This window comes from Lipotes vexillifer, unplaced genomic scaffold (assembly GCF_000442215.2).
Source record: "Lipotes vexillifer unplaced genomic scaffold, Lipotes_vexillifer_v1.1 scaffold364, whole genome shotgun sequence".
NCBI lineage: Eukaryota > Metazoa > Chordata > Mammalia > Artiodactyla > Lipotidae > Lipotes > Lipotes vexillifer.
This window is the reverse complement of record NW_006793912.1, coordinates 795,184-806,065: the sequence shown is the minus strand read 5'-3', so window position 1 is coordinate 806,065 and position 10,882 is coordinate 795,184. Positions and strand designations below refer to the sequence as shown.

At 42.3% G+C, this 10,882-nt stretch overlaps 1 protein-coding gene across 1 annotated transcript in view; it reads right to left on the bottom strand.

Annotated features, from left to right (window-relative positions):
• PCSK1 (proprotein convertase subtilisin/kexin type 1) overlaps positions 1 to 9,499 on the bottom strand; it is a 41,674-nt gene extending 32,175 nt beyond the window's left edge. Inside the window, exons 1-4 of the mRNA XM_007466870.1 lie at positions 9,134 to 9,499; positions 5,881 to 5,985; positions 2,470 to 2,580; positions 376 to 522 (exon numbers count right to left, since the gene is read on the bottom strand). Coding sequence (XP_007466932.1) covers positions 376 to 522; positions 2,470 to 2,580; positions 5,881 to 5,985; positions 9,134 to 9,313 — 543 coding nt within the window. The 5' untranslated portion in view covers positions 9,314 to 9,499. The remainder of the gene's footprint in view (positions 1 to 375; positions 523 to 2,469; positions 2,581 to 5,880; positions 5,986 to 9,133) is intronic.
• Between the last annotated feature and the right edge of the window lie 1,383 nt (positions 9,500 to 10,882).

Sequence of the window (10,882 nt, the reverse complement as noted above, 5' to 3'; positions counted from 1 at the left end):
CAGCAGGAAGACTGTGAAAATGATCTCAGACATCAGGCTTGATTTGATTGCTTTCATGTCCCCAAATACTGAGTGGCATAGAGTTTGAATGGCTTTTAATAATTTAGCTGATGTTAAGTGCCTCCCCCTTATCCCAGTTCACATGCTTCTGTACCATCCTTGGCTCCAGCAAATTCTTTCAATGCCCAGTGATACAAAAAAAAAAAAAAAAAATTTATGTGCACTGGCAGAAGGGTGAGGGAAGTGGCAAAACCGTGGCCCGTCATTACCAGGGTTGACATCAGAGTAGCCTCCTGCTTGAGGGAAGCAAAGTCCTAACTGTGTGTCAGTGTAGACAACTCCCTAAGTCGCAGCAATGGGAGGGCTTAGACTCACATAGTTGGCATAGATGTCTGTGTGATTCCACTCCAAGCCATCATCCAGTACAGTGATAACAACTCCTTTGCCTGTGATGCCTTTTTGCCAAACAGGTATCACATGGAGGTCCAACTTGGGCAGGGCTGCAGTCATCCTAGTATCTTGCTGATAAAGAAAAACAAAGAAGCATTGGTAAAACCGTGATTTGTTTGCTGCAAAATAAGAGCTGAAGCTCCAGTCTGGAGATCCATCTTTCTTCTTCCTGTGGTCACTCTATTCGTTAGAAGCGGGCAATTAGGTGAAATAAAAAAAGTTAAGGGTAAGACCGAGTGAATCATCAGAGTGCCTGCTCTTTTTCCAGTTGTTCCAATGGAAAATCACTCAAAAGGATGAATCACCCTGTGCCCCTTGTCTTTGAGCTGCGTGGCTTTGAAGAAGTTCATCCCTAAGTTGCTTTCATTTATAATTTTACCTGTTCAAGCTTTTCATCTACCAAAGCTTTATTTGATGTCCCATGTTTCCATCTCCCCCCAAATCCTGAGCCTCCACTGCCACACTGAATGTACTTTATATTGCCTGGTTCACAGCTCTTCTTGGATGTTTTTATAAATTTTCTAAAAGAAGAGACAGAACCTGGAATGCCCAGGAGGCTGTGGTCTTACCAAGACTTGCAATCTAACTGCCTATGTCCAAGTATGAGTGATTTAGGGAGTAAGTACCTGTGAGAGAAGATTTGGGATTTGTTTTCAGATAATTTCTCTGTTAGTTACTGTATGTGGGACTGTAAGGAAGAAGAGCTAGACAGCAAGGGAACACAGATATGAGCACATCCCCAAGCATTCAAGAGACATGCCCTAGAAGAATGCCAGCTTTTTAGTGAAGAGGTCAACAAGAAATTTATAAATAACAGCAATCAAAAGTGTCGGTGAATGCATTGGCCCCTGGCTGATGCTCCTCAGAAAGAGGTGGGGGCAAAACAAGAATTTACTAGGCCAACATGAAGCTGAATCACAGGAGGCTGGAACTACGCACAGATTGTTGGCCAATGCCAGAGAAGAGGACTCTCTGTCAGTCAGAAGAACAATCATAGAGTGTGGTTGTTAAGAATATGGCCTCTGGAGCCATGAATTATGGCCCCTTCACTATAATTACGTGATTTTGGCAAGTTATTCAACTTGCCAATGTCTCTGTCTCTTCATCTGTTGAATGGGGGTACTTACTATACCTACAACAAAATGTTGTGTGAGAGCTAGATGAGTTAACTCACGTCAAGCATTTAGAATAGTATTTGACACATAGCAAATGCACCAGTGTTAGCTAATGAGTCTCTTCTGCTGCAATGAGTAGGTATTGCCTAGGTTAAGAGAGTTTCAAGAGGAATTGATCTCCTTTCCCATCCATTATGCAACAAGGATGTCTAAGCGTTAGCTTATGGTTGTCATGAAAATTCATCTTTTATAATATTGTCAACAATAAACACTTCTATTAACATGTATTACTACGATAGAGGCTTAACATTAAAACAGAGGAGAGCACTCTGCAGGCAAGCAGGAGCACTTACAGTTTCTCCACTAGGTGCCTACATTCCAACAAGGATTTGATAACTATCTTAAAGGTAGAACTGGTTCGCAAGTCTGGACATCTGCAGATAGATGCCTTTTGTCTTTCCTTGTGTTCCTTCCTTTAGCCTAGTTCAGAAATTCTCACCTGTAAGCATGTGCAAATTGCCTCTCAGGCCCATATCTACTGAATCATGTTCACTGTACCCTTTGGGTGATTTAAAGGGTTCTCAAGAGTAACTTTGATCAAATATGTTTTTTTGCCATGAGTACTGTTTTGGAACCCCTAACTTGCAAGACATGATTCTTCTGTACTTATTCCAGATAAACTTAAGAAGACAAAAGGCAACAACCCTTCCTCTCATAGTAGCTAAAGATCTGTGTTTCAGACATCCTCACATAGTAAGACAGAAGATCCAGATCATGGAAGGTCCCATCAACCGTAATCTCTAGGTAACACAACCCTCTGCTGAATTATCTATCACTCAAAAAATCTGTTGTGCAGATATAACAAATAACCCAGGTCCTACACAGTCCTGCTGTAGGTACTTACCAAGTACCACTGCTGATTCCACATCGGATCATTGAAGAGATCTAGTGCTGAGTCTCTTAGAACTGAACGTTTACTTCTCTCTTTTTCATACTGTTGTTCAGCCCATAGCACCTACAAGGAGTTTTAGAGCAAAAAAATCAACAAATAGCCACCTCTGGTGTAATCATCTTCCCTCTAACTAGCTCTAGTACTCTCTCCATCAGAGTTCAGGCAGCGCCACAGTGTTTTCGTTTGACTATAGATCAAACTGGCAGCTCAGTGAGAAGAAGGGATTGCCCACTGGTGAGGTGAACATTTCCTCTATTACAGTAAAATATACCTTTAGGGGGAGGCGAAGCAGTCAGTGAAGTGATGATTCCCTCAAATTATTTACACTGTGATTACAGTGGGAATAAAAGTTCAGCCTGCTTTCATCAGCAAATGGACCATATTACTCACTTTTATATTGAGGCTCCAGGGTTCTGTGGCAGAAAATTTGTGCATTTTCGTGGAATGAGTCAACAAGCTAAGAGATCCTAGAGACTGCTGTTATGTTGCTCTTACAGCTTAATTTCTCTTTCTTTATATACAAAAATAGAAATTGCAAATGTGACAAAAGACAAGAAAGGCGCTACGTCTTGGCAGATTTGAAGTTCTGCCTCCTCTATTCTTCAACCTTCTGCTTAAGCGTATTTAATATGAGAAACAGATCCAGGGTGATGAATGAGCACTACTGACCATGCACACTTACCGTTGATTTAGTTTCATGTATTATGCAAAGACACCTGACAATACAAAAATTACCTTCCCCACATTTATAGCATAATCCTATGATACTTGAGGCCCTGAGAGGGTGAGGGGCTGCCTTGTGGTTATATTCATTATGAGATAATACCATGCTCTAATTTTGCTGAGCAACATGACTCTTTCCTACCCAAAACATATCCTCTCTTCTGTACACATGATGATAGTCCATGGTGTGATAGGATATTTTTAATGTGAGAATACTAATGAGTCAGATCCAAAAATAAAAATAATTTGCAGCTAAAGGATAAAACCATCCACTAAGACTGTCCTGAATTTCCAATTAGAAAATATACTGCAAACCTATTATAAACATTGGGAGGGACTTGAGAGTTGGAAATCAGTCACTATAATTTATTTTTAAAGTGCCTGTATTTTCAAGCTTAAGTGTTTTGGCTTAAAATACATCAATGCTTGGAATATACTGCCTGTCTTCTGAGTTGGTCTTTGGGAACTGGCTGCTAGGGAACAAGTACTAATCTTTGAGGGAGAGAGTCACTTACAGTTGGAGATTTCATTAACAGACCTATAAAGATAGCTTATTGCTGCATTTCAGAGTGCTAATTTGAAAGAATATCATCCCTATCAAAAAAAAGGAGCAATAAAATGAAAATCAAAAGCAATTTTTAAAAAATGGAATATAAGAGGAGGCACTCTGTCATCTGATCAGATAAACATCCAATTGTTGGAAACAGTGTTATGATTAATGTCATTAACTCCAAATGCCATATTAATCTCTGTAGGAGCAAACCAAGTGGAACAGAGCAAATTAATGGTGTCCTTCTATTATGTATATAATAAGTATCATGTGCTTAATTGTAAATAATCCTTTTGATTTGAAAAGGGAATTAAAAATCATCTAGCCTAACCTCCTACTGCAAGCTTCAGTGTGTTCTAGGGTTTTTCCTGAACTAAAGTTATTCTGGGTATAACTTTTCATAGGATTATATAGACTCCTTTTTTATGAAGTTATGCTGAAGAGTAAATTCTTAGCTCTTCTTCCTTATGCTTTGAGATTTCTCCCCCAAATCAATTATTAAGGAAATATCTAAAGAATAGAACTGGGCCATCTGTTCATTTTAGTGAGATATTTGAGTAATAGTAACAGTTAGGTCTGCTCCACTCTATCCAATTTCCTCCTATTAAGATGAGAAGGAAGGTCAGTTTGACTTTCTTGTGCATTAATGTCAGGCATGTATTTAGGCAGACAAGGAAATCTCTCTCTTGTTTTGCCCAAGGACTAAGCCTAGCCAGAGTGCTAGAAGTTGCCCTACTTTCAAAGCCCACATACAATTAACCATCTGCCTTGGGACAGAGAAGAGAAGATTTCACGGGACAAGCAACATTTAAAGTAATGTTCAGGGCCTCTGATTAGGTCTCTCACTCGCTTCTAGCCATTAACTTGGGTAAAAGCCAGCAATGGTTGTTTGTGAGCTGTGGTGTTGCTGTCTGTGGTCCTGATACAGCATTCTTGGTCTGGGTTTGGTGGCTTCTTTCATGTTTGAACACTGCTAACCCAGGCCCAGTCATTTCCTACTCTCTTAATTTGTCTTCCTTTTCTTCTTTTTTTTAAAAAAATTCTATCAGTTGCATAACAAATAAAATAGCAAATTATTTTACAGGGTTCACGAATTCCTGTACTTTTTAAACAGTTCTAGCACCTTTCTGTCACTTATACTTTTCTTTATGGGAAGTTGAAAGTATGTGTTTTATCTCTCAAAAAGCTTCCAGAATTCTTTAGAATGTCCTAGACAACAGAAATCATGTACACAGATTTCAGGTCAGCCAGGATAAGTTTTCACCAGTATGACACATTCTTGAGAAAAGACAACATTGTGTATGCAGATTCCAATAGTTCAAATTTCTATTTCATATCAACATTCCGTTGGTGTGTTTGCTGACCTTGAAAACAGACTTCAAAATCAAAAGGTACATTAGATATACATGAAATTGGCTCCACACTTTACCTGTATTCATTCTAGACATTTCCTGCTGTTGCCTAATCATTGAATATGTATACAGACCAGGATAAAAAGAGATCAAATGCTTTGGATTCAGACTATACAATACTTATAGAAACATTTGCCTCATGAAGACATGGATTTAAAGCTCCTTCAAAAGCACTAGTTCCCTACATAACCAAACCAGACAGAATGGCAGAATGTTTTCTCAGTTACACTGAAATGTTATTAAGAACAGGGTTTATGTATTATATTTCTCTGGCATCATCACATCAGATATCAAAGTGCTTGGTACATAATAGGCATATAATAAAAGTTTGTTGATTGATTGTATTGTCAAACAGTTCATCAGTGCTGCCACTTGATTCTCAATATTCATTTTCATGCTCTTAGACTGGATTTGTGAGCTAATGTTTATATATATATTGTGTGTGTGTATATATATATATATATATATATATATATATATGTATAAAATTTAGTCAACCAATTCAATCTGATCCAGTTATTATTATGTGCAATTATAACCCTATGGAAATAATAAGAAACAGTACAGATTTTGTGAACACAATAAAAAAAAATCATATTTGCTTTTGCTCTTGTTAGCAATCACAAAGAAGGCAGATAAGTCAGGTTACTGGTTTGAAGACAAATGCACAACACTTACACGATCATCATCAGATAATCTCTTAGTGATATGAAGGGCACTCCTTCGAGACCTCCGAGGATGGTTTTTATGTTTGAATAAGTAGTGATTTTCAAGTGACCCAATCTATAAAAGAAAAAATTAAAATAAGGATCCTCTTTCCAAAATAAGTATCTATAGGTTAGGTTGAAACACAGCTAACTTGGAGACAGGCAGCTTTTGTTAAATCCATTTCTTGTATTGAAGTTAACTTTTTTCTTCATGAGGAAGACACTGATAGAAGCCTTCCCTCTCAGTGTGTTGAGTGAGATGAGCTTCATGATATTATCACTTGGGCTCACAGCATACTTGGGAGCTGATGATGCTTCTGTTCCACGTATTTCAGAGGAACTACATTTGCTTCTCTAGGTGTTATTGTGTAGATAGACATTTCTTTAAAAATATTCATTTTGTCAGATTTATTCTGTCAGAGAACAATAATTTGTGGAAGGCAGGCAAACCCTCTGGTACGATATATAGGCAGTGCCACATTCAGCTAGAATAATTTGTTATGAAATACAGCCATTGAATCCATAGTGATAATTATTATAAGCTACTAGTAGTGACCATCTGACTTTCCAATAGTTCAAGGCTTTGAGGAAGAAGCCAGCATGCCACATTTAGGACAGATGTTCCACCTTGGAGTGTGTAAACTTCTCTGGGTGACTATCAATACATTTGGTCCATTTAGAACTAAGTTCATTATTCTTTTAAGCTAGTTTCCCTTTATTCAAAATAGTACTTAATTTGAACCTACCAAATTCTCTAGATGCCCTGTATGTTTTTAAACTGAGACAAACAATTGACAATGGGTTATTTCGGAACAACTACATTCTTTAGATTGGTGTTTCTTATCACCTAGAGAATTTTTTAATAGAGATGCTTAGGCCCTGCTCCAAGCCTGAACCTCAGGGGCTGAATCTGCTATAAGCTTTACATGGAGTTGAGGAGAGAGAATATTAGCCATAAGAAAGGATCACCAGTGCTTATCTCTGTTTCTGCTATCAACTGGTTTTGCTTCTTGTCACCCCTGCCCCCAATCCTAGCTTTTGAGGCCTTAAGGAGCTCAAGATAGTGATGCTAAGTTAAGTGTAAACAAAGGAAGAAATAAGCAGAGCCAGGAAAGCACTATCAGTCTTTTACAAAGAATTATTATTTTAAAAACATTTACTAGTAATGCCATTTAACTGGAAATATGCATATGCAAATCACATGCAAGTATAGATAGGTTTTCCCACTCTTTTCTAAAGCCTCTTGTGACTATGCCACCCCTTCCTCGATGAGCCTACCAAGAGTACTGATTTATTGTTATTTATTTATTTATTGAGACTTGTGATTTTGAAAGACAGTCCGCATAATGAATGGTCGGGGTTTGGATGTATGTCTGGGGCTAATAAGGTGAGAAAATGAAGAGGGAGTTATTTTTTGCTCTCCCTCCAATCTCCTTTCACACAATTACCAATGCTATTTAGCTGCCCGAAAGATTAAGTTCCCAGTTGTTGTTTTTTTTCCCCTCATAAGACACACAAGATTTCCATGATGCCCACAGTACCCACCCATACAGTTCTGCCCACTACTCACTCTCTTTTTAGATCCCAACAATGCCTTGCGGTTTCCAGACTTATAAATAAGTCACTTCTTTTTATCTCCCTGGTTTCCCACGAGCTGTTTTCTATGCCTGGAGTGCCTTCTCCAATGTCCTTATGTTCTCCAGGGCAACCTTTGATTCTCCTTCCTAAACCTGTGCAAGTGTTTCCTCCTTGGGCTGTCTTCTTTCACCCCTCCCCAGTTCCCTTCCATCCTCAGTCCTTCAATCAACAAGTATTGAGACTCCAGGAACAGCTTCTTTTGCTATACCGATTGCTTGCAATTGCAGTCATTTGTTTCTAAACCAGTCTCTAGACTCTTGATCCCTTGAAAGTTTATTTTCCTCCTATTATTCCTGAGCCCCTAACACGGAGCCTAGCACAGAACAAGGACTGGGCAAAAGCAAAAGTATGGGTCTCCTACTGAGACACGGAGAAGAGAATTCAATAGGTGTATTGACTTCCCTGCTGGGGATTTCAGAGAGTTTGGCTCCTGAAGTTGGAGAATGAAGCCTCTGGCAAGGAGAGGCACATTCCCCAGTGGATCTGGATCTATGGAATTGCCAACGCCCACACCCCATTACTCAACCATGACTTCAGCTGCATCTCTACCACCACCTCTAGAAAAAACGCGCCAAAATGTTTTACAACTCCTTCCTCCCTCCCACCCCCCGTTTCCATGCACAGCAACGTACAAGGCAAGGAATGAGGGCTTGATTCTGAGCCAAGGGAACGGAAAGCTCAGATTAGAACTCACACCCCCTGCGGTGCACAGCTAAGGCGCCCCCTACATAATGCCTTAACGCCTCACCCCACCCCCCAGCTGTCTATTAACCCAGGCCTTGCTTGGACGGGCAACAGCCTTTTTTACTGGATGAAACCCCTGGAAAGCTAATACGCATTTGGCTGGGGAACAAGAAAGATATCCTTTCCCCAGTCACTTCGGCGGCAGCTTGACCCTTCAGGGGAACTGACCGAGCAAAGTTGTGAAGCTCGGACTTTGCAAGTTTCCACTGAGAATCCAGAGCTCGCGGTAGAGGCCCGGAGAGTTGGTCCCATGTCTTTCACCCACCTCATCTGCCACTCCATAGCCCCCGAGCCCCCGGGTCGCGAGGCCCGGCCACTGACACTCTCCCAGTGCCCTGGGCGTATCCTCGAAGGCTGCCGGCGAACATCTCCAAGCCTGCTTGGCCCCTTGAATCAGGACTTGGATCTGATGCTGCCATATTGAAAAGAATGAAACAGCCAGCTCCTGACGCAGACCCGCTGAGTCTCAGGGGACAGAGCGCACCGCCTCTCCTCTGGGCACTGGTTAGTAAGAGCTTGCGTGCATCTCAAGTTCCGTGAACAAGCGTGGAGGGATTTTTCTTCCAAACCGCGCGGGAACGGATTTCAATTCCAGAGCGGACAGCAGCAAGACTAAGCTGTACCCAGCTGCAGCGGCTTGGTTCTGCCTGGCTGCGCCCAGCCCAAACAATAAATAAGGCAAGCCTTCTCCAAGCGCGCCAGGGCCGAGAGCTGGAGAAGCTCCTGCTCCTTGCCACTGTGCTCAGGAGAGTGCAACCTGGGACTCCCACATGGGAGATTACGCTCCAGTCCCGCCAGTCCCCTCGAGCCCTAGAAAGTTTTTTGAAAGTGCAAACTCTTACCTGACCCAAAAGGTCATACCCCAGCTCCTCGGCTATCGCTGAGGCTGCCTCCGGTCCCCCGGGGATCTCCGCCGCCCATTCATTCACAAACTGCCTCTTCGCTTTTACATTATTCAATGCACACCAAGCGCAAAAGAGAGCGAAAGCAGTACACTGCAGAGTCCAGGCTCTTGGCTCCATGGCTCTCCCACTCGCTCGCACACGAGTGGGAAGGAGAGGGGGAATGAGAAGCAAGATAGAAAAGCCAGAAAGGATCGCCCCTTCCACCCTCCGGCTCTGGACCACTTCTCGCTCCCGGTTCTGCGACAAGATAGAGACGCGCAGGAGAGGCTGGGCGGCGGCGAGCGCTCAGTGCCGCGCTTCGGTCTCCCGGTCTCCCGGCAGAGTGGAGCCCCAGCCCTTCCGAGTCGGAATGGAAATCAGTGTTTACACGTCAAATCTACGAAAGCCATCTCTTGACGTCAGATCTACCTGGACTAAGATCTGGATGGTATTCCCAGCGGGATGGAGAAGCGGCTAAAATAAGCAGCAGAGAAGAAAAGGAAGGAAACGTTTGCTCGTATCGGTTAAGTCTGCTCCCGTTCTGATTGGAAATTCTGTAGCCGTGAGGAACACCTTCACTTCTCAAAGAGAAGTGCCCCATTTGAATATAACTACCAGGAATCAAAGATCTGGAGTGCAGCACACTTTCCTTCCCTTCTGTCCGTTTTCTTTATCTTTACTTGATTATCTTGTGTAAGAGGAGAAGGGAGGGAGGAGGGTTCTTATAACGGCCCTGTGGGTATCGGCACCTGCTATGAAGAACAGGGCTTTTCAGTCTTTCAAATCGGACAGAGGCTGGGAGGGCAGAGAGACGAAGGGAAGCTTCTACTGCCCGGATTCTAACCTAAATCGCCTGGGATAAACGAGCACTTCTGGACCACAATGCTAAAGCAATACTTTTAAAAACGTATTTTTAACCGTTCAAACCACCTTAGTTAACAAGTTTACATCCTTCTCTCCTCTGTTTCTCGACCTCAGTAAAACAATATCTAAAATTCTATCCCAGATATTACAGGACCCACTACCACCCACTTTACAGTCCTTATCAGAAAAAATGATTAATCTCGTGATTTTAAAATTTTATTTATTTTTATTCACATGATTTTTAAAAGCAGAAAGTTATTTCCTTTATTTATAAACAAGGGAGTGTAGGGACCCAAGTGCTGTTGTGTTGACTCAGAGAGAGAAAGAGCAGATTTCGTTAACTCTGAACTTTCCATTCTTCCTTCAGTAGAGCTCTTCACTTTGGCGCTGAACTGAAGCTATGCCATTACTTTCCCATAAAATGCACAATTTCTTTTTGTGGAAGGCTGTTTTCCCGTGGAAAGAGAATAAGCAGACGTCTAAGTGGTTCTCCCCGCAACCCCACCCCCACCCCACCCCCACCCCCCCCCCCACCCCCGATCCCAGATCCCAGAACAGGGAAATGGGTACGGTGCACTGTGGCTGAACCTATTCTGATCCTGAGGGGTTGAACCTGGCGGGAAATGCCAGGATCTCCATTCAGCACCGAGGAACGGACAGCGCCACAAGCGCTGGTTGCTGGAGCTGCCCTTCTGAGCTCCAAAAACTGTCGTCTTCCCGCAACCGCCTAGAACCAAACTGTTTCTCTTTTTTTTTTTTTGCGGTACGCGGGCCTCTCACTGTTGCGGCCTCTCCCGTTGCGGAGCACACGCTCCGGACGCGCAGGCTCAGTGGCCATGGCTC